Source organism: Schistocerca nitens, chromosome 1 (assembly GCF_023898315.1).
Source record: "Schistocerca nitens isolate TAMUIC-IGC-003100 chromosome 1, iqSchNite1.1, whole genome shotgun sequence".
NCBI classification, from domain to species: domain Eukaryota; kingdom Metazoa; phylum Arthropoda; class Insecta; order Orthoptera; family Acrididae; genus Schistocerca; species Schistocerca nitens.
In genome coordinates, this window is record NC_064614.1 from 351,346,155 (window position 1) to 351,371,159 (window position 25,005).

The following is a 25,005-nucleotide window of genomic DNA, read 5'->3' on the forward strand; positions in this document are numbered from 1 at the left end:
CGCCACAACAGAAACAGTGTGAAATCATGCTTAGTTTGTAAAACTTACTGCAACAGGTATGGGAGGAGTCAATATAAACATTCAGCATATAGTTGAAATGCTGTGTGGTTGATTGGCCATAACTAACATTGGAATTATTGCTGAGATTTTGGATTATGTCATTCTTCAGAATTAACAAACACGTGTACATGGAAGTATGGCTACTTTGTGCCAATACCACAGCCCAACAGGGCGAAAACGTTAATATAGTAAATGAGGTAGTTGATAACAGTCCTCAAAACGAGTTCACATAAAAAGCAAATAGTTTTTAGGCTCCACAAGAACATGAAGCGTGTAGGAGGATTACTAACAAGAAAATTCAATATTTCCTGGTGTCATTTTCTGGCAGGGTAAATACTGATTATTTATGAGGATCAAAGGTATTTACAACTTTTATAAGGAAGACAGTTTCAGTAATCAAAAATCAGAAATAGGACTGTTTTATGCCTAAACAATAACTGGGCTGGTGCCAGTAGGATATGGTAGACATTGAGAGGCGGAGCTTTGGATTCAGGTATATCTTGTAGGTCAACAGTTAATAAGTTAATGATAGATAAAGGTATGGGTATATAAAAATACTGGAAGAGATCATAAACTGTTTAAAGTAAGGCAATGGCCAAATCCATTATTTGTGTTCTATTAGACTACTTAGAGAGTGTTATTGTGTGTGTGTGTGTGTGTGTGTGTGTGTGTGTTTTATTAGGTTTATAGGAACTGTACTAAATTAGTGGTGTCCACCTTAAGAACCAAATATCTGTGTTGGTTCCACAATTCTTTTCTGTTCAGGCTTACATACATTATCCTCTGTATGTTGTTCATGTAACGCCCAAAAATTAAATAATTCTTGGAAATTTAAAAGCTAAAACAAGGCATACCATAATTGTGCACTTGGATGTTGTTTTACCATTGCCTTCTGTGTCTTGAACAAGGAATAAATGTGAAGGATATAATCTTCTTTGAGAAGACTTGCTGTGATTTTGAGTATTATGAAAGTATTGGCATGGTATTGCAGCACTGCAAGAGACCTTTTATATGATCTCACTCCTGAACCAATTTAAATTTCTGTGCTTGTAGCAGTGAAGCATCTGAATCGACACCAAATTTCTCTGCAGCTATAATCAGACTAAATTGTATAATGTTTATATGTGACAGGGTGGAACCCAGCAATAGTTACCAGCCACAGCCACAATCTGCAGTTCCTACAAATCCAACCATCTATAATAGCTCACAGCAATATGACACAGCTGCTCAGTATGATCCTTATTATAACAACTATGACGAAGATGTTGAACTTTATCGAGACATTGGTAAGTTTGGCACATACATGTCATGTCATGTTCTCTCTCTCTCTCTCTCTCTCTCTCTCTCTTTCTTTCTCTTTCTCTCTCACTCACACATACACTCACAGAGTTTCTGTATTACTGAGTTTAAGGAACTATCACATCTGCTCCTACACATTTTGACAATTATTTGCAAACACTTTTGGGGTATTATTTAGTGTTGGGGAATGATATGTTACTATTCCTTTGCATTTTTATACAGATTTTATACTGGAAGGAGCTTAAGGGCATTTCAGACCTATGTTAAATAAGACTGCCAGGGCCATGTGTCTCCATGTTCCAAAATATATAATTATAGAACTAATTACTAAGGCTTATTTTACAGTTTAGCTTTATTGTCTTGTTTGTAAACAGGATTTCTGAAGATTTTTTACTAGAACCATACTCTTCGTGAATTTTATTTTTACTGTAGTTGCTTACATCACACTTTATATGGTGTGAAATTCTTTTGTTGACCTCAGACATAATCAGATGATGTATACTGTTTGGCTCTTTTCTTACAATCATGGTATTTACTATCAAATTTAGATGAAGGTATTCATATATGTACAGATATGTGGATTTACCTTAAAATATATCAACATTTTTACTTAGATACCAGTAGAGAAAATTTTCTTGGCATTAGTCAGACTGTTCCACTGCCAACGGTAAAGATTAATTTTGAAAACAATTGTTACACTATGTCTAAAGCATACTCCACTATATCCTTACCCTCCAAGAGTGAGGCAAAAGGGCATTTAGAAAAGCCCCCACAGGAGTTAGGAAAATAGGAGAGAGATACTGACAGATTGTAGCTACAGTGAGACTGCCTGGATGGTTCAGCTATTGAGAGCATTGCCTGTAAAAACAAAGGTTCAGGTTTGCATCATTTTGGGTGCACAGTTTTAAACTGGCAGAACATTTCATCATGTCTTCTGATTATTTTCCATTTACACCAGTGTGCTGTGAAAAGTATCAGATCCAGACATGTATCTGTGTCAGCGTACAATAGGGAAGAGTGTAGTGTTAAATGGAAGTATGGGTCTGACATTTTTATTTAATTTATTTATATTGTACATATTTCATGAATCATTACACATGGCTGCCAATTACTACAGATTGTCAATAATTGTTATGGATTTATCATTTTAATTTGAGAGTTACTAAAAAATTACGAAAATAAAAATTTTAAAATATGATGTTTTAAAAAAATCGGAAAAGGTACAGTTTACATTTTGCTAATCATATGCTATTAATATGTTTTATAGTTAGTAACAATTTCCTTCCTGAGAACATAGTAATACCGTCTACAAATGATTTTCTCACCATAGCTGAGTCATTACAAAAAATTTTCAATCTGCACGTATCACCATAATGAACAGAAATAAAACTGCTTTCGAACTGAATGACATCTCAAGGTTCAAGGTAATTATCTGTAAGCTGTTGTGGTTTTTCTGACCAGATAACACGTGCAATAAGATTGTCGCTCAAAAGAGAATTACCTTCAATCACCAATGAAAATCCAGATTCTGTATTAGACAAGTTTACACAAATTCAGGAAGAGGCAGTGGACAAGGAAGGGTTGTAAATATTCTTGTTTAAAACACTGAAGACAGGCCTGTCATTTAACAATGGAAATGGATTTTGTTTCAGTTTTTTATTTTATTTTCATTAATAATTTTTGAGATATGTGTTTATTGATTGTGCAGTATTTGAAAATTATGGAAATGTTTCTAAAGCACCCTTTGTTACTAAACTAATTTTTAGCCTCTTGTACTTAACCTGATTTTTTTTCATTTACAATAGTTTTTATTCCTGGAAAATAATCTTTATTGAGGGTCAGAAAGTACCTGAAATATAACATTTGAAGACCTAAATCAGACTACCAGTTTTCAGAGTTTTCTGGGGACCCTGCTCCATATTTGCCTCTTCTCATTGTTGGCAGCTGTGATTATGTATAAGCAAGCTGCCTGGATATGGAACAAGGCAGTACATAGCTTGTAAATATCTGTCAATAGAATATAAAAAAGTAATAATTACAACAACAATAAAATTTCAGTATGAGTAATAAACTTTAGAGTGCATGTGTATTAAATGTTGTTTATCCTCCACTACCTTAGATAACATATGAGGTGTAATCAGAAGGTAACAGGAATTTTTGTTTTTCTTAAATTATCTTTATTTATTCATCATCAACATCAACTTTGGACCCTTCAAAGTAATCCCCCACAGGTATAATGCACTTGTGTCAATGCTTTTTCCATTCTTGGAAGCACTTCTGAATCTCGCTTTTCATTATGGTGTTCATCTCCTTCAGTGATTCCGTGTTTACATCGTCAGCAGTGGTAAAATGATGTCCTTTCACTGTTCTCTCCAGCCTCAGGAATAGAGGGAAGTCGCAGGGGGCCATGTCTGTCGAATGCGGTGGCTGAAACGATGTGACAGTTTTGTTTTTTGCCAAAAAATCATGAAGAAGCATTGATGTGTGTGTGGATCAGTATCATGATGCAATTTTGATGAGTGGTTTTTCCACAATCGTGATCGTTTTCTTTGGATTGCTCATGCAAATGATCCATAACTTCCATGTTCTTTATTGACCATAAGGCAGAAATTCATGAAGCACTATCCCATTGTAATTGAAGAATACAGTGAGAAGTATTTCGGTCTCTGCTCTTCAGACAGTTTTCATTGGAATGATTGGGCCTTGCTTTCGACATCATATCTGTATACCCATGTTCTGTCACCTGTTATAACCTTCTTTAGAAGTTTTGGATTGTTGTCGACTTCATTCAGCAGTTCCTGAGCAATGTCTATGCAATGTTGTTTTTGGTCAAAATTAAATAATTTCTGAACAAACTTTGCTGCTACATGTTTTGTGTCCAGGCATCCAACAAATTGCTTAGCGTGAGCCAAAGAGTATGCCAACATCATCAGCAATCTCTCTGATGGTGATTTGGCAATTTTTCAGAACAATTTTCTTTACTTCCTGCTCATTGTCATCAGTAATTGATGTGCTAGGGTTCCCAGGGTGGTTGTTGTCTTCAATGTCTTCTGGACACTCTTTGAGACATTTATGCCATTCATCAACTCTTGTCTTACTCATATTAGATTCACCAAAACCCACAGTCAACATTTTGAATGTGGTGTTGCAATTTATTCCATTTTTTTTTTTTTTCAAGCAAAATTTAGTGCAAATTCTTTTATCCATATGTTTTGTAAGTAAAAATTTGCTGAGCACTCAAAAACATGTATGACCTTTTCGATCGTCAACAATAAACTAAATACTCAAAACAGCTGAAAATACAAACATACAGCAGTAATAGGTGTACCTACAAGAAAAAAAGTTTTGAAAATTGTATATATAAAGCCAGTGAAATTAAAAAATGCCATTGCTTTTTGATCATACCTCTTACAAAATGTATTCATTTGTTGGTGTAACAATTGCTGAACAGTTACTGCAGTTCATAGAACATGTTTACAACAGTGATATTATCTAGTTGTCTAGATGTACAATAACAAGCATCACTGTAATTCTTTGTAGAGCTAAATTTTCTGTTTGGTGAAATTTCTAGCATATACAAAATACATCTTTGTTAATATAGCTTGTTATAATAGTGTAATTAGTAACTGTGTTACAATTTTTTTCAAAAAGATTATGGGCAGTACACTGGAAGCCAAAACAACCAGCAACAGCCATACAGGGGCAACCAAAATACATATAAAACAGCACCTCAACCAACAGCACCTCAGAGAACCAACAGCTACGTTCAACCTAGTTATAGTTCACAAGACATTTACACTCAACAACAGCAGCCACAGCAACAGCAACAAGATTATTCAGATTCCTACAACACACAGGTTTGTATTAACAAGTATTTGCATGGATATTAAAATTAATGATACCTTTAGTGTTTTGTTATAGAAATAACACTTTCACTCCAAGTAAGGAATTTTTCAAGGAGTCTTTCATGACACTGTGAGGAAACCACGTGTTTAAATTTTCAAGTTCTTATTTTGTATACAATTTCGACAGATGTAAAAAGTAAGAATATGTGTTTTCTTTCGGTGAGTGAATAAGGCAAAAGTTTATTTCTAAATATTTATTCAGTGTCACACCTATGGTTTTGGGTATATTTTTAGTACTAAATATGGCTTCATGATTCCAGTATATACACTTCTAAGCATTTCACACTGTATCTCATAGTACTTTGATCATGAAATTTAGACACTACAGAATGGTAGAGGACACCCTGAAATTATTAGAATCCTACTTAAGCAACAGAGTACAATTTGTTAGTGTAAATAGGCAGCTGTCAAACCCACAAACAATAAAAAGAGGTGTGCCACAGGGCTCCATACTTGGGCCCTTCCTGTTTGTAGTGTATGTTAATGATATGCCACAGTATTTTCCCTGTAAAACAGTCCTCTATGCAGACGATACAACTTTTATCAATTCAGGACAGACTCTTGAATCTGAGCGAGGAAAAAATAATACAATATTTGAAAAATCGGTTCATTGGTTTAGCGCAAACTCCCTATACACAAATGAAACAAAAACTGAGGAAATATTCTTTAATTTGAAGGTATCAAACAAAGAAAATAAGTCTGTTAAATTGTTGGGAATGATGATTGACCAGAAACTTAGCTGGGATAAACATATCACGTATGTCTGTTCTAAACTTGCACGCGCTATGTTCCTACTTTATAAGCTTAGGAATAATGTCAGCCAAAACTTACTGCTGCATTCATATTTTGCTTATATCCACCCCATCTTTCATATGGTATTCTGCTCCGGGGAAATTCTCCCAATTCAGTATCAATTTTCAGATGGCAAAAAAAACCTCTTCAATGTATAGTAGGTTTATCTCCTAGGGATACATGCAGGGAACATTTCAAAAAACTTAACATCATGACAGTTCCTTGTTTGTACATCTATTATTGCTTATTACACGTAAAAGAAAACATAGCTCAATATCCCCTTAGGTCATCTGTCCACACCCATAATACAAGACAAAACCACACAATTGATCTGCCATACTCTAGATTGTCCAAGATACATAATAGTTATAAATATGTAGGCCTCGGACTGTTTAATATGCTCCCTAAAATTGTACAAACAGTATCTAAAAATAAATTTAAGACAACATTGGGTCAATGGCTCAAAGGCAAAGCATTTTACTCAGTTGATGAATATAAAGATTGTAATATGGCAGATTTATGCCGGCCGAAGTGGCCGTGTAGTTCTGGCGCTGCAGTCTGGACCCGCGAGACCGCTACGGTCGCAGGTTCGAATCCTGCCTCGGGCATGGATGTGTGTGATGTCCTTAGGTTAGTTAGGTTTCACTAGTTCTAAGTTCTAGGGGACTAATGACCTCAGAAGTTGAGTCCCATAGTGCTCAGAGCCATTTGAACCATTTTTTTGGCAGATTTGCTGTTTTAACATAGAGAAAGGTACCTGTGCCTGTAGTAGGACCTAAATTTGGAAATACAATATCTAACATATAGGCATAATAGACCTATTTTGAGTGCTATATATTTATATCAATATCTTCGGATAATGACCTAGTGTTATCAACATGTATATGATTATGACATAAATTCATCAACATGAATACTCCCCACTTAATAGAAATTTGTATAATGTTTTCTTTGTTATTGTAAAATTAACAATATATAAAATGTGTGCTATTGTACTACACTAACATTCATAGGATTTATATATACATTGTTATAAGAATATACTGTAACTGAACTCATTGACGAAGCCCATTGTATAAGAAAATACTGAATGGCTAATAAAGACTCTTATACTCTTATACTCATGTGACAAAAGCTATTTATCTTTCAGAATGAGATTTGTACATGTCTCTAAAGACTCAGAGATTTCACTGAGGATTTTTACTTTAGTTGTATTTTAAGAATTTGGCAAATTAATTCTCTGGTCTGCCTGTGCACTGCGAGCTCTCTTAGAGTGTCAAAAATGATGTCCATCAATAGAGTCATAGGCCACCTTACACTCAATAAGGGTGAGAATTCTGCTTGTTTTCTGATGGATCCTTAATATCATCATCAGGTTCCATATCTGTTCAGCACATGATCGACCCTTTCTGAACCCTGCTCAGCAGTCACCAATCAGGTCGTGAGCCTATTGTTCCAAACTTTTTAAGGAAGCCTTTGAAAGAGTGTTGTATGTGAGTGGAATGAGAGACTTGCCTCTTAGTTGTTCAGGTCTACCTTTTCACCTTCCTTATGCACATTTACAGTTCTGGGGAATCGTTCCAGTTTCCCAGATCTTTGTTAAACATGGTTGTATTATCTTTAAAAGCTCACTTTTTCTTAACTTCCACATTTCAGTAGTAATTCTGTCCTTCACTGGGGCTTTGTTGTTTCTAAACAGTCATGATATTTGCTGTTTTTTATGTTGTTGGGGGTTCTGAATCTGGATTTGGCATAGGGGTTGGAAGGGAAATCTTTCTTTTGGTGCATCACAGTTGAGTAATTATTGTAATTCTTCAAAGTAGTTAGCCAATACTTTGCAGTTCTCTTTAGTATTCACCTATAATGTTCCAGTCACTCAATAGATCATCTTATAGAAGCACTGGTGTTGTTTTTGAGGAAGTCTTCTTCTGTTTCTTTAAGCCTGTTCTTTTTGTAATCTCATTTTTATTTTCAGATCATATTGTAGGTCATTCCTAAAGTCTTTAGGAAAGACACCCATCTTTCAGAAGTTCTATATCTGTTCCTTTGATTCCAAACTTTGATTCTGGCCTCTTATCATTTTGTCAGAGTTTGTGCCATGCTGTCTATGTTTATGTTTTCATGGAATTTTTCCTAATTTCAGAGCTGATGTTTGTAGTGTTTGGCATAGGCCAGACCAGCCTCTTGGAACTTGTACATGCATGTCTTGTAGGAGACTGTCAGATATTCTGCATCTACCCTTGGAAACCACTTGCTGTTAGGTCTGCATCTATTCGTCTGGGATTTTGCTCTGATTTGCATTAAGTAATGACCTGCATCTAAAACTACTTTCTCAATTCTAAAGTTCTGGATATCAGAAATATTTTTTAGTGGAAACTGCAATATAATCACTTTTTATTTGGTGATTTCCAAGTGTTCCTTTTATGTAGATATCTTGCAGAGTGCATGGACATGAGTTACAAGTCAAAAGCTTTGCAGAAGTCTGTAAGATAGTCTCCATTTTTATTTGCTCTGCCATGGCCTACGATTGATTTTGGTTTTTTTCTATTTGCTCACCTGTGCTTTACAATTATGTATTTAGATTTTAATATGATGTTTTAGGACCTTGATAGTTCTCTCGCCTAATAGTTCCCAGAAGTCTTTGATTTTCTGTTGGCTTTTCTTGTTAGCATTGTTTATGGGAATGTGGATGCAGATCAAGGCATACACTTTATTGCTTGAGTTCTCAGTAAGTACGGAGATTCTTCCAGTTGTAGAATTAAACTCAGCTACTGAATTTACTGTCTTTTTCATACAGTTAGATTTCTTCTAATTATTATGGTTGGTATGCCATTACATATCATTTAGTGTTCTGAATGAAACTAGTTTTCATCCAGTGAACATATTTCATGTAAAGCTATGATATGAATTTGCAGTTTGTCCATACAGTCTGTAAGCTGTTTAAGTTTTCCTGTTTTCAGTGGTGTGTGGACATAAACTGCACATGAAAAATTCTTTTTCTTAGAATAAAGAAATTTTGAGAATCTTTGACCCTTGTTGATGTAGACTTCAGTCCAAAGACTGTTTTGATGCAGCTCTCCACACTAGACTATTCTGTGCAGATATCTTTATCTTTGAACAGCTACTGTAACATACATCTTTTTGAGTCTGCTGATTGTATTCATCCCATTGTCTCACTACAGTGTTTACCTCATGAACTTCCCTAAATTACAAAACTGATGATTTCTTCATTCCTAAGGAAGCACCCTGTCTACCAGCACCTTCTTGCGTCAGGTTGTCATACATTTCTTCTTTCCCCAATTTGATTTAGTACATCCCTGTTAGTTACTGAGTCTATCCTAATAAACTCCAGCATTCTTCTCTAGCACCATGTTTCAAAAGCCTCTATTCTCTTCATGTCTGAATCACTCATCATCCACATTTCCCCTTAATACAAGGCTACACTCCAGCAAATGCCTCCAGCAAAGACTTCCAAACACTTAAATTTTTATTAGATGTTTATCCCTCTTTTTTGAAAATAATTATCATGCTGCAAACAGTCTGCATTTTATATCCTTTCTTCTCCGTCCATCATCTGTTATTTTACAATCCAAAACTCATTTACTATGTTTAGTGTCTCATTTCCTAATCTAATTCATTCAGCACCGGGTGATTTAATTCAACTACATTCCATTGTCCTTGTTTTACTTTTGTTGATGTTCATCTTTTAACTTCTTTTTCAAGACACTATCTGTTCCTTTTAACTGTTCTTCTAAGTCCTTTGCCGCCTCTGAGAATTAGGCTCTCATCAGCAAACCTAAAAGTTTTTATTTCTTCTTCCAGAACTTTAATGCCTTCTCCAAATATGTCTCTCCTTGTTTTCTTTTACTACTTGCTCCACATAAAGATTGAATAACAGCAAGGATAGACTACAAATCAGTTTCACTCCCTTCTCAACTGTTGCTCCCCTTTCATGTACAGTGACTTCTGTAACTGCAATCTAGTTTCCTTACAACCTATAAATAACCTTCAGCTCACTGTTGTTTATCCTTGCTACCATCAGAATTTCAAAGAATGTAATCCAACGTACATTGTCAAAAGCTTTCTTTAGATCTACAAAAGCTCTAAACATAGATTTGCCTTTCTTTGGTCTTTCTGCTGAGATGAGTTGTAGGATTGGTATTACCTTGTGTGTTCCTACATTTTTCCCAAATCCAAGTTGATCTTCCTCTCTTCTACTAGTTTTTTCAATCTTCTGCAAATAATTTGTTGAGTATTTTGTAACTATAAGTTATGAAACTAATGGTTTGGTGGCATATTCACCTTTTGGCACCTGGGTTCTTTAGATTTCGAATCATTACATTCTTCTTTAAGTCTGAGGATATTTCACCAGTCTGCTTTTTATTGTGCATCAGGTGAAATAGTTGTCATGGCTGGCACTTCCAATGACCTCAATAATTCTGAGCAAATATTGTCTGTCCCAGGGGCCTTGTTTTAACATTGTTCTTTCAGTGCTGTGTCAAATTCTTCTCACAGTATCATATCTCCTAACTCATCTCCATTTACTTCCTCTTTTCCTTCTGTAGTATTGTTTTCAAGTTTGTTCCTCTTGTAATTGCCCCTCTGTATATTCCTTCCACCTTTCAGCTTTCTCTTCTTTGTATAAAAGTGGTTTGCCATCTGAGCTCTTGATATTCATACAACTGCTTATCATTTCTCTAAAGATTTCTTTAATTTTCCTATAGATGGTATATACAGTGAAGGAGTCCTTGATTGCAAATGAAACCCCTCAAAAACTGTACATTTATTGTGAATACTCTAAAAACTTTATACAGAAGATATGCAGAAGTTTTAAAATAGTTTGGAAAGCTGCAGACAGATGGTGCTGTAATAATAGTATGTAGTACTGATAAATAGTGCACCTTAGCTCAGAGCAATGTGTTCCCCTGTTGAAATGTGAAAGGAAGTTAGTGAACTGAAGGAAGAGATTGAAAGCATTTATTTCATTGAATAACATGTTTTTCTGGTACTGGAATACCACTGGTTAGAACACAATAGTTCAGCAACAAGGTGCAATTTTCAAACACATTTAATGTTCCGAAAGGACGTGATGTGAAAACCATTTGGAAACTCTTTGCTAAACTCCAGCTGATAGTGTAACTGATAGTGTAGCAGGGAATGATGATCCCAGGCAAACTGTAGGTACTCATGAAAATGTCACCATGGTTTCTGGAATTATTCAGCAAAATACAAGGAAACCCATCTGACGAATTGCAGCAAAGACTGGTTTGAAGCATTTCAGCATGCAGAAAATACTGAGACAGGGCCTGCACATGTTTGTACTCAAAATCCAAAGCCACATGTATGAGCTGTGCAGTGCAGAACTGACTTAATGAACCACATTCTCACATTGATTGAAAACGAAAGATTTGATGTTGGATGCATCTGTTTCACAGATAAAGCACACTTCCACTTGAATGAGTCGTGAATAAACAAAACTGGCAATTTTGTGGTTCCAAAAATCGCCATTTGTGTGAAGCAAAAGCACTGTAGTCACCCAAAATTACTGTTTGGGCTGCAGTATGCAACAGAGGCATGACTGGCCATTTTTTTGTGTGAGAAATGATTGCCAGTGAATGTTACTTTGCAATTTTGTAACGATTTGTCACCATATAACGGATCAACTAGACACCAATGGTTAATGCAGGATGGGGCTGGACTACATCACACCAAACAGGTGTTTCACTTTCTTGTTGAGTACTTGGAGAATAGAATCAGTGCAATGAATTATTGCAAATTAACTGGTGCAGGGATGAGCTGGCCTCCATATTCACCTAATATGACTCCTTGTGACTACTTTTCGTGGGGCACACTGAAAGACATTTGCCCACCAGGCCATCTCACCATAGTGGATGAGCCTGAATCACTGATCTGTGTGACATCTGAATCCATTTCCATTGAGACACTACAAGGTGTGATGGCAATTTTCATTGTTCATTTGCACCATATTTGTACTGTGAGTAGTGGTCATTTTGAAAAGATTGTGATGTGATTCCAAAGACTGCTTGCAGAGGTCGAGTTTAATTATGCATGCTGATATTGTATGAGTTACACAGTGTACAGTGCTATGTGTTAGCAGCTTTCCAAACTATTTTGAAACTTCTGTATAAAATTCATACACTGTAAACATATGTTTTGTTACACTTGTCTATTAACCATAGTTTTTGAGATGTTTAGTTTTGAAACTGGGGACTCCTTCACTGGACACTCTGTATCTTTCCCATAGTTATGCATGCATCTACATCCTTTTATTTCTCATCTGCCATATTTGCTTATCTTTTTAGCACTTCCTGTCAATCTCATTTTTTAGACATCTGTATTCCCTTTTGCCTGCATCATTTTCTATCCTCTTAGATTTTCCCTATTCATCAGTTAGACTCAATATCTCATGCATCATCCTGTGAGTTCTTCTGGGCTTCATCTTTTGTCTATTTGATTCTCTGTGACCTTCAATATTTCACCTAATTCATCTTTCAAAGCTACTTGTTTGTCTTCTGTTGTATTTCTTTCTTGTGTTTCAGCCTATCATTGCTTAATGCTGCTTCTGAAACTCTCAACTGCCTGTGGTTGTTTCAGTTTGTCCAGTCACCATCTTGTCAGTTTATTATAATTTTGCAATCTCTTCAGTTGTGATCTCCAGTTTATAACCAATAAATAATGGTCAGAGTCCACATCTGCCCCTGGAATTTTTTTGCATTTTAAAATCTCGTTTCAAAACCTCTGTCCTACCATTATGTAATCACTCTGAAACCTTCTGTGTCCCCATGCCTCTTTCGTGGATACAACCTGCGTTCATGAGCTTTACACCAAGTGCTAACCATGAGTAAATTATGCTCCATGCAAAATTATACCAGGCAACTCTTTTTCATTCCTTTCTCCTTGTCAATGTTCTCCTACTTTTCGTCCCTTTCCTTTTCCTACCATCAAATTCCAGTTCTCCATCACAATTAAAGTTTCATCTCTCTTTAACTGTCTGAATAATGTCTTATATGTTATTGTACATTCTTTCAGTTTCTTCATCACCTGCAGAGTTAAATGGCATATAAACTTGTATTATTGTTTTAGGTGTTGGCTTTTTGTATATCTTGACTACAATGTCATGATGTTCTTAAAAGTTTGCCTGCAATCCTGTTTTCTTATTCATTATTAGGCTTATTCCTGCATTACCTATATTTGATTCTAATCCATATGATATTCTAAATCCCACAGAATCTGACAACAGGCAGAAACAGAACAAATATAATATGTTTAATATTCTCATTTACATTTCCTGCTGGTCTCTTTGAATAAAGGACACGTTTAAACTTTTTTGTTGACTTCTCCATGTATATTAGCCCACAGCACATTTGGTTATGAAGGAGGTTTATGGGACATACTCAAATTGAATCTGCATGTCTTTGGTTTTATGTTGTTTCCCATGTTTGTTTAGCAGGCAAATGCTAGATTGTTCCTAATCTCCACCACAGAAACACCATTTGCAAGGAGATAAAACAATAAAACATGCAGTTGATTCTGGCATTTTTATTGACTTGTTCATAGATATTAATCATCACATTAGAATATGAGTAGAGACATGAGGCAGACCAAAGTTGAATCCATTCATTGTATTAATGAACATTGCCTAAGTACATAGGCTAGCCTGATTGTTGCTTTTAAGTACTTTCCTGCACTCACTGAGGTAAAGGCTTGGCTATTTCTCAATCTCATAAGCCACAAATAGTAAACAGTATACTTTTTTTTTTCCTTCATCTTTGGCTGTCAGTAAAAAATGTTCTTCAGAAGGTTACTTCTGACCATGAACCGTGCTCAAGGAAAATGAGTAAAAATAATTAATAAACTGCTCAAAAACTGTTTTGTGGCTCTGTGGATGTGTGTTGTCTTAAATTTGAGGGACTCTGGGAATGAAGAGAATGTTTTATGAAAATAAAAAATAATAACTTTACTGTGGAATAAAAACAAAACAATAACTCAAAGAAAAGCACGTCTGAGAAATCAAAATATGCTGCTGTGTAACACACAACACCATATTGCTGCATTCCATGCTTTGTAGTATATTTGGATCTCCTTTGGTATGCCATCCACAAGGTGTTTGGGATGTTCCTACTGAAGCCTGTTCTGCTCTCTGACAACAGCCGTGGTGAGGTCATCCAGTGGGTGAGAATGTTTCAGTGTGTGCTCCTTCATTAATATCTCCAAAGATGAATCCATTACCAAAGTGTTGACTGTACATCAGGACTGGCCACAATAATGATGAGGAATGTCTGAGGGTCACACGTGGTACTGACCCAAAACATATGTAACCAGCTGAACCCATATCCCTGGATGCCTGAGATGTCTGTTGGTACCTGACTGCCTCCATACTTTTCTGTGATGATAGTCAGCCATCTGACATACTCTTCATTCATTGGTGACAAGAACCTGATGCCAATGATCCAGATTCCATTCGATGTGTTCCCTTCTCCACTCTCATTATACAGCACAGTGCTGCAGGTTTGTGTTATTGTTCGTAATGGACACCTAAAGACCAAATTGATCATGTGGAGGTAGTTGCATATTATGTAGATTGTAACATCTCTTCCAGTCATGTCAAAAATGACAGTACACTGTTCTGTTTCAATCTCTTGAGGTACCTGTGAACACTAATTTGTAGGTAGCTGTCATCAGCTAGTGTTGACTGTGGGGAGACTGTGAGGCAGATCTTCAATATTTTGTGTCTACTGATAGTGGTTCAAATGCTGTCATGTATGCCTGTTCAACAGAGAATGTGCAATGCTGATAATACTTCTTGCAATAAAGTGATAGTGCATGCACATACTAAGCTTGAAATGGACATTCAAAGCATGCTGATAGACTGAAAATTGCACAACGTCATATTGTCCCATTTATGATTGTAAACATAGCATACTCTGTGAACTGCACAGAAAACCCAGATTTACTTTTATCTACATTCCAATAAGTGGCTGTATGTAGTGATTTCCAGTGATGAAAAGAGTGTTAAGAATGAGGTTGAAAGTCATGAAGATGACAAAGTACTTTTTGTGCAGTTTGTAATGCAGACTGAAGAAATATGATATACTCCCAAAAAGCTGTTCTTAAATTAAGCATGTTTTAAAAGAATAAAAAAGAATAATGATTTTACAGCAAACAAAAGTGCTAATAGTTTGATTTTCCCAGTAGCCTCATAGGGAATGTGAGTCGTGGGTGGTGAGCAAAATTCAGGAAGAATCCTTCAGTCTGTGAAAACTGTAGAAAGCTGACCTAAAGAAGAAAAGTGTTTTTAAACTTGTGTTTAGAAATGGATCATAAAGTGCCAGGGCTAAAAAGTTAAGAAAACTCTTGGCCAAAATAAAAGCAAAACAGCAAATAATTTACTTGAGATTACCTGCTTTTAAACATAAATAATGGTATAAAAAGAATATTTCAGTTAAGAACTTGTTAAATTCTCATTAAACAGAAGGGATGGCCAGTGACTGTCACCAGAATGCATAACTTTTTGTGTTAGCAGAAGTGCCAACACCGTGTTACGAGTGGAGGCCGAAGTGCACGCGTTTTAGCTCACGCAGGCTGGCGTGAGGAGGGAAGAACTATACTGATGTGAGGTCTGGAACATGTCAAGGAATGAGAATTCAGAAAGCAGACATAATTAGTTTGATACTTAACTTTAATCCATTAATAATGAACGTTGCTCTTGAGGGTACATGATTCACAATATTATCTGTTCAGAATACATTCTTGAAGTAATTATAGTAACTGAATATGGCGCCTTGCTAGGTCGTAGCAAATGACGTATCTGAAGGCTATGCTAAACTGTCGTCTCTGCAAATGAGAGCGTATGTAGACAGTGAACCATCACTAGCAAAGTCGGCTGTACAACTGGGGCGAGTGCTAAGGAGTCTCTCTAGACTAGACCTACCGTGTGGTGGCCCTCGGTCTGCAGTCACTGATAGTGGTGACACGCGGGTCCAATGTATACTAACGGACCGCGGCCGATTTAAAGGCTACAACCCAGCAAGTATCGTGTCTGGTGGTGACACCACATAACTTCCAGTTCTGATGTTAGAAACAGTCTCCTTCCAACTCCCCTCCTCCCACCCCCCACCCCACCCCTACACCCAGTCAAATCCATTTCCATTCCTGAAGAAGGAATGAGCGGCTGCAAAAGCTAAGAGTTCTGTGTCATCAACAATAATTCAGTAATGAACATATTTTTGATGAGGAACATGTTGAATGTAGTACTATCTCTTGGCTGAACATGTACTTCATTCCAGTCAACATTATTTTTGCTTTACCAGAAGTGTTCTGTTGTTGTTGTAAATCAGTCTCTTTGCATTTATCCTGTACCATTGTACCAGCTTGCTCAAACTAGTAATTATAATTTATTATTTTTGTGCATATTTTATATTCGTATTTATTGATTAGAATAAGAAAGTTGTCAAATACATATATGCACAGCTGTTAAGAGAATGTTTATGAACCAGGACTCCTGTTTTTGTATATCAAATAGCCTGTTGGCTCTACTCCATTTCCTCTACATTTGCTTGAACATTATACTAGTAATTCATATTTATATTTTTTATATTGAATATATGAACATCCATATTACTTTGTATCTGGAAAACATTTTTGTGTAAATAATAACACTTATTTTCAGCTTTCTGATGAACAATACAGGGAGCCATCGAGGACACCATCAAGGTAGGACATCATGACTTACTCACAGATAAGCTATTCACAGAATACTTCTCAATAGGCTTATCATAAATTTTGTAAATAATTGTTGATGTTTTTGTGTAGTAATCTTTGTTTCATCATACATGCATCATTCAGTTTATAACCAATGCTTCTTCTTCTTGTTTAATTATATTATTTGTTTAATGACAACCTGTACTATAATGCTTTGTACTCTTTTAATTCAACAAGAATGAAGTTTAATTTTTGTGAGCTCTAGTGATTACAGGACTACCTGCATCAAATGATATGCAGATACAGCTGCCACATATGTTATTAAAATGATAAACTCATCAAAGTACCAGAACTGTAGACCTACATGCATTACATTGCAGTATAAAGTGCATTTCTTCTGTAAATTAGTACATCTCTGTGGCTTGCAGTCTTTTGATAACATTTTCCAAGGTTTTTTTCTTGGAATTCTGTTGCCTGTTTTCAGGTAGTTACCTGAAATTAAAGTTTTCACCAGTCTCAGTATCAAATTATTTTTTCTTTTCTATACAGTCTGGATAGTTTAACCAGTCTTGACACTGTTTATGAATATTGATGAACAAACCACAGTAATATACTGACTGCCGAAAAAAAAAAGTGAATCACCCAGAAGGGGAGGTGGAAACAAAATGAAACTTCACAGTTTGAGAGGGTATACGATGTTATTACAATGATTACAAAATCAAGTTAAATTTATGAAATGCTTGATAGTGTGAGCCCACTTATCAGCATGACGTTGCACTCCCTCTGGCCCGGATGCATGCGTTGGTTCTGTTGGGAAAGATGTCATGAAGCCATTTTGTCCTCTCCTGAGGCAAACTGGCCCACAACTGTTCTAACTGGTCTTTGATATACTGGCGTGTGTGGACAGGCAATGTTGTGTTGAAAAATGGCATCATACTGCTGTTGTATGAAGATACAGTATGTTTGTGAAGTACTGTTGTGCCATCAGAGTACCCTCAGTGACTGTCTGCCATGACCTGAATTATACCTGATGGCTTCTCACACCAAGACACCAGGATTAACATTAGGGAGCCTCTTTAAAACATTTAAATAATGGGACTCTTCTCAGATTTCTGTCGTACTTGCTGGTGATTGTCACCCAGGGCAGTGCAGAGCTACAAGTCCTTGATGAACACATTCCAGCACCATTCATCAGCAGTCTGTGTTTTACAATCACAGTACCACTCCAGACACAGCCATTTGTGTTGTGGTGTTAACTGCAGAATGCTGTCAGGAGGGTATGATGTGCTTGGTGCACAGTATGGTGATCCACCCCTGTGGTTGTCAGTCATGGTTGATTGTAACCTTCACTACAGGTATGTCTGTCCTCATTATTTCCATGCAGTCCAACACTGAGCCATTGTTACATAAAAATACCCCACAAATCTGGATATTGCACGATTCAGCCAGCCAGCCAAATGTAGACTCAAAATGACAAAATGTAGACTCAAAATGACGTCAGTTTCAAACTCTTCCTGGTGCTGATAACACAGCCTCACATGAATATGTGACATCTCCATGACCTTCACAGTGATCACTGAATGTCTGACAATGTTCACACCTCCTAATATACATTGTCAGGCCTGGTAACAACACTAAACATGAACAATATTTGTTCTATCTGTCACAGGGAACTGCAACTCTGACCATTTACATACTCACCAATGGTGTGTGCATGTACAAAGTTATGTTGACGTCCAACCATCTCCTCTGGGTGCTCCACTTTTTTTTAATGGTATATATAGATGTTTCCAAGCAGAAAACTTAGCATTTTCATTGATGTTTACCAGTGTAGAAGCTCTTGCACTGGAGTTTTAAAATTTTGGCTAGCTAGTGGTAGGGTGAAAGTGGAGATCAGGCATCAGTTAATAGCAACAAATGAAATAATAACGTTCAGAAATTTGTTTGTTTCTAATCATTTTCAGAATACAAATGTTAAATAGTTCATGCTTAGAATGTCTCTCTTTTCTTTCCTTGTGCAGACCTCAGAGCAGAGGTAGAGGAGAAAATGCTGCCACAGCTCGGGCAGGCCCCAGTCAGAATGACAAAACTGAGGAGCTTGATGGCTCACTGAACCTTTCTTCACTAGCTTCTGATACACCCCGATCCTCTTCCCGTCCACCCACTGCATCCACAAGGCAGCAGCAGTTTCAGGCTAGGGGATCTAACACAGAATCTGAAGGAAGACGGTCACCTATAAGATCTACACCTAGAACCTCCACATCTCTTGAGGACACCCTTTCTGAAGATCAAAAATCGCCAAGTCGTGGACAGGCGAGTTCTCGGCGAACTTCACCGGTATCTGACAGCCCAGGTGTAAAATCTAGATTTTCAGAGACAGCAAGTCTTCCTGTCTCGAGGGCAGTACCTCAGAAGCAACAAACATCAAGTGGAAGACGAGCACCAGTTAAATATTATGAGTCATCTGATACATCACAAGGCTCTCGCAGCTCTGCAAAGAATCTTGAATTAACAAGTATTGAAGGTTTCCGACAAGGGAGCTCGGAGAATCGTCGAGGACCGCTATTAAAATCAGAGGCTAGTCCTGATGTGGAGGCAGTTATTACACCCCGAAGCCAGAAGGTTGTTGCTGAATCCTTCCAGCCTGCCCGTTTGATTTCCAGTATGGATGATACTCAGAATGATGATGATGAAATTGCAGACCCAGATTTTCCATCCAAATCCCTCTCCCGTAACTCTATTGTTCAATCCGAACCTTCAACGACGAGTAGATCAAGGTCCAGAGGTAGCGGCTCAGCAAAACAGGCTCAGTGTTCTGATGATGTTGATTCCAATAAAAATACAGGATGCATCGAGAAACAGCAAGTGAGGTACGGACACCTCAGAATGTTTTAATTGAGAACATAGTAGGTTGTAATATCCATTATAGTGCAACTCAAATCATTACAAGATAAACATTAGTTTCAAGTAATTTCACAAAATAATATACATTCAAGCTATCTTGATTTGAAGCTTCTTGGATACAGAAACAATAAATAATGGTTTTAGTGAACAAAAATATATGTTCATAAAATGAATAAAAATATGTATTTTAATTTGACCATCAAAAGTATCACACTGTGAATCTTAACTTTAGTTTATTGTAAACAGTGGGACATGATATTAATAGTTTCTTTTTCTACTTGGTCAGCAGAGTTAGACCAACAACTGCTTCCCCAGAAAGTCAGACCACCCCTACACCTTCAAGGTAATACCCTAAAATAATGCATTGAATGGCTGCATTTTATGGGCTTTTGTACATTGTCCAGATTCTGGGCAAAGTAGACAAAAATACATGTGCTTGAGACTGCTGCAGAGGGTTTGTTCACACACTGTTTGGCATGAAGTATCAGTTGCCAGGACACACTAGGAGAATGCAACTACAGCTATTGTTCAAGGGAAAAACCATCTTCTACACATCTGTCATGAAAATATTTATACTAAATGCTTTTTAATGACATTATTGAGTTATTTGTTTCTTTCTTCTGTGCTCTGTCTTTATTACTTTTTGACATATTTTGTCTTGTTACTTGCTTTAATGTATGCTCACAGTGAGCAAGACACACTAATTTCCAACTTTATCAAAAATATCAGTAGCTTAATTGCTATGTCACCTGTAGATGCTTCTATTCTCCATGCATGTGAAGTAACTGTGCTTTTTCAGCTTTGCTAAATTTCTACTTGTGTATTTTGCATTGTGCATCTTTCTGTTTCCTTCAGTTATATCTTTACTTATGTACACTGTTCTTAGGAAGATGCTGAGACTCTATATTACTGCTCTCAGCTGTAATCTGAAATGATAGAACCAATGTGAAGTGATATAACTGAATCTCTCAGAAAATATTTAAGCTCAAACTTCTATTTCTCTTCCCTATGATTATATAGCAGCAGAAATAAAACTTTATCCTCAGTGACTGACAGATCTGTAACCCTGACATACTGTTGGTAAAGTTCTATTCATGACTCACTGAATGTCCACTTACCTCTGTGGACAACAATGTATTCAAAAATTTTCATGTTCATTGTTTCATGAAACAATTGCTACCTTCATAATTGGAATGAACAGCAAAACTTACAGGCAAATACAGTTGCGATTGGACTAGAACCTACATGTAAGGACATTGATCGAAATGTGAAGCAAAAGGGAAAGTGAGTTTGAGGAGAAAAATGCAAGATAATGGCAAATACTGCAAAGCAAGAGATGGATCATCTACAATTCTGACTGAAAAAAGAAACAATGCTGGCTGCAAAGAAATCATGTACACAATTTTCAGAATATAGATAACATAGCTGGAAAGAAAAAGTTATACATATGGTGGATACTGTCAGCAAATATCTATCCCAACCGTATAACTGAGGAGAGATGGTTTAAAGAAGAGTAATGCATCCTAATACAGTGATTTTAAAGTTTCCTCCTCTTCCCAACCCTCCTATACCTTCAAAATTCAGTCATTGATTTATAATAAGCTGTTGATCTTCCACATTTTTTCTGGTACCTTGAAAAAAGAGAGAGAGAGAGAGAGAACCAGCAACAATGGAAATTTCATTCGGTTGTATATTTTGCATCTGGCTGTCATCCCTAGTACAGCCTTTCAAACACGTCCTGTGTACTAAGCCTTTAGTAATTTTATTTTTTATTTAATATTTAGCTGAAAAATACAAGGCCATGCCTAGTAAAACACTTTGGTGTTCAAACTGACCTTACTTTGTTTTATTAAATGCACTGTATATACACACTGACAATGCTCTTGGCAAGGTGGTTGATAGGAATTGCACAAATGGAAGACATTAAATTACATAGGGAAATAACGATTGTTTTCTGGTCACTGTCAATTTTAGGCAGTAGAGATTACTGTGTGTAGTGTGTCTACATCTACAAAAGCATATGTGACACATGGATTCAAGATTTCACATGAAATTGGCTTTTGTATGGAAAAGTCTGAAGTATTCTGGCATGCAGGGAGGTATGTTGTAACGAAGGCAATACTACTTTGTTCCTTTCCTGCTTATTTTGCCAGTAAATTGTCTCACTTCTCAAACCAAATCTTGGAATCCTGTCCTGTGTTCGTCATGAGATTCTTGAGTAAAAGAAAAGAGATTAATATAAGTAAAACAAAACTAAATTGTAATTACAGCAGCAGTATCTGTAGCAACAGTAATAGTGATGAAAAATTGTAGCAGATTGCAGTGTACCTGAATATGGCTCTTCTTCAAACTGTTCTGACTCGGATATTTCTCCCACTGATCCAGGTTCAGTGAATTCTTTCCCCTGAGTTTTCAAAATTTCTTGTTCACTCAACATAACTGACATATGTATAGATGGATTATGGGATACAGCAAAACCTAATGAATACATGCACAAAACTCATGACAATGTGGGCACACATTTGCTCAGTCAGTCATGACAACAGTTCTTAAGTCCACAACTCTTTCTTTCAAAATTATTCTAGAAATTGACAACAAAAGGCCGTACCTGTCAAGGGACAGATAGGAAGACATCCATTCATTGTTCTCATACAAAATGAGCCCAGTTTTCAAGTGATGGGTGGCTTGCACATCAAGAAAATTGCAGCCTCAGCTATGCTTGGGCATGGTCATCAGAGTACATCTTTGTGGCCTGAGTTATGCTCAGGCCTGGTTGCCAAAGTGTTAATGACTGGTGACAGGTTTTGAGTAACTGAGTTTGAAATCATTAATTGACTTGCCAGCTGCAGTTGGTAGCAGCTTAAAAGTAATCAGTAATAAACAATTTCATTTAAATTCTGTCAGTTCCTCTGTTCCCCTCTACCACATTGCTGAGAATCTTTTGATGGTGTGCTTATCGTAATGCCAGCCTGCGGTAATTTCCAGAATTGTTCTTTATCATGTGCTGTGCTCCTTTATCAGCTTAATTGCAGTATCTTTTAAAATTTGTTTAGGTAGAGTATAATTTTTTCTGATTTGGGGTTAAGTTAATTACATCATTTCTTCTGTGTAGTTTTCAGTGTGCAAAAAGATAGTTCAGATGATTCTGCTATTCCCTACATTGTGTATGGTTATTCGTCAAGTTTACTCTTCAGTTTTCTGTACCTTTCAGAGTTTTTTGGTTGGCAGTGTCTCCAACAGGATTTTGTCAGTGATGGAAAAACAAATGAAGAGTTACTTGAGTAATAAAAATCAGTGTCATTGACTGCAAATGATTTAAGTGATGTTGACTTACAAATTAAAACATGAGACATAATAATTCCTTTTTCCTCTCACACATTTACTTTTCAAAACATAATTTTGTAAGGAACACACAGCAGTCTTCATTGACCGTTTTCATCTCTTCCATTCACAATATAGTGGTCTTGCCTGTTCCTGTCATCTTCCACTTTCATCTACTGTATGTGATGTGTCCAATAAGTATCAGAACTGTTTTTTTTCTGTGCCAGTTGGAAGAGATGGGGATGGTCTGTATGGGTACGATAGTTAGTGAGACATGTAACATGTTTTATGAGATCCATTCCAGGTGCCTTAGATCTTTTGGAGTCTTTAGATCATAACTGAAGTGAAAGTGTGTTCAATGCTTGCACACCAAATCACTGAGTAGTAGCGTGCTGTAATACTTTGTACTAAACTGAATAAATCTGCTGTCGACAATGATATGTGAACTTTATAAGGATGAAGTTATCCCCATAATGTTTGTTTTTGAACTGCATACAAAATTTAAAGATATCTAGAAAGACATCAAAGATGAGCAATGTATTGGACACCGACGTCAACAAACAAATGGAAATGTTGCCAAAATGCCAAAATTTTTTAATTTTGTTCGATAGCTATGGAATTAAATTTAGTAAAATCCAAATATCTTTCAGTTCTATCTGTTGATTCACAAATGCAGCAGCTGCAGACAAATTTAATACTGAAGGTTTTGTCAGAAGGAGCATGATGTGGCAATTTGTAATTAACTACGGTAATGTTTGGGGATTGATCCAAATTGTTTGGGCAGAGCGATAACTGTGACAAAACGTGGCTTGCTTGTTTAGCATAATCCAAAGTCTGAGTGGCATATAAGCACTCCTTTTTGACAAAGATAGGGTCACATGTGTAAATTGAGAGCAAAAGCAAATGACTCTGTGATCAGGCCATCCACATCTGTGGCAGTACAAATTTTTGGCAGGAGCACCACAAAAAAAAATGTATTTTGAGACAGTTTGACTAAGGCACTACTGGTTTCATGGCTTTCTAAACAACAAGAAATTAACAGTGATAGTGATTGAACCCCTATACATTAAAGTAATATCAGAGCCATACCCACCAAATTTTGAGAATAAATAAAAACACACATGTACTTACAAACATTAAAACATGGTAAACAATATGGCACAGAATGTAGAAGGCGTAACTTAATGATTAAAACCATAATGTCCATTGGAGAATAGTCAGTGAATAAATAGTTGGGCTCCACCATGTTGGAATTACCGTGTTTCAGTATTTGGAAGTACACTTGCATTTTTATCTATTCTCTTGATTAGATGTTTAAGGCTCTGGCATTACTTTGCTGCATAGGGGTTCAGGCACTGTCACTGTTTATTCCTTGTTATTTAGATATGCTGCACCTGATGATGTGACTATAAGCCATAAAACCAATAGTGCTTTAATAAAACTGGTTCAAAATACAGATATTCGCAGAGTTCTTGCCAAAAAATGCAAGAATGGAAGCATTCTCCTTTGGCACATAAGTTGTGGTCCACAAGGAGATTATGCTTCGTGGACAAATAATGAATACTAAATTATATGCAGAGTGCAGAATTTTTGTAGTTTAGGATCTTCAACATCCAAGGTGATGGAAAATACCTAGAGCTTCACTCATGATATCGGGACCAGTTATGTGTAGTTTAATGTGAGGGTGTCACTGACCAAGACAATTTGACAATGTAGCACCAACCACACTAAAATCTAGATTTGTCGAATGTTATTTCTTGTTGTTCTCTTTGATTGAAAGGAGCATTAAAGTGGCATCATTTCAGGAAATGAGGCAATTCAAGTGGCTCTGACATGCTACATGAAGAGCCTTGTCGTTTCTGATTTGCAGAAGCCTTTGAAGATTGGTAAAATGATGAAAGTGGTGTAATGCTACAGGAGACATATTTTCAAGGATATTGATTCGCTGCTCGCACAATTTATTTTTATGACTTCACTTTTGGTACTTGATGGAAAAACCCTG

The 25,005-nt window shown here is 36.5% G+C and overlaps 1 protein-coding gene across 1 annotated transcript in view; it reads left to right on the forward strand.

Annotated features, from left to right (window-relative positions):
• Positions 1-25,005, forward strand: part of LOC126248749 (uncharacterized) — a 340,818-nt gene that overhangs the window by 249,405 nt on the left and 66,408 nt on the right. Inside the window, exons 7-11 of the mRNA XM_049950088.1 lie at positions 1,192-1,346; positions 5,011-5,216; positions 16,747-16,790; positions 18,800-19,648; positions 19,969-20,025. Of these exons, the coding sequence (XP_049806045.1) occupies positions 1,192-1,346; positions 5,011-5,216; positions 16,747-16,790; positions 18,800-19,648; positions 19,969-20,025 (1,311 nt within the window). The remainder of the gene's footprint in view (positions 1-1,191; positions 1,347-5,010; positions 5,217-16,746; positions 16,791-18,799; positions 19,649-19,968; positions 20,026-25,005) is intronic.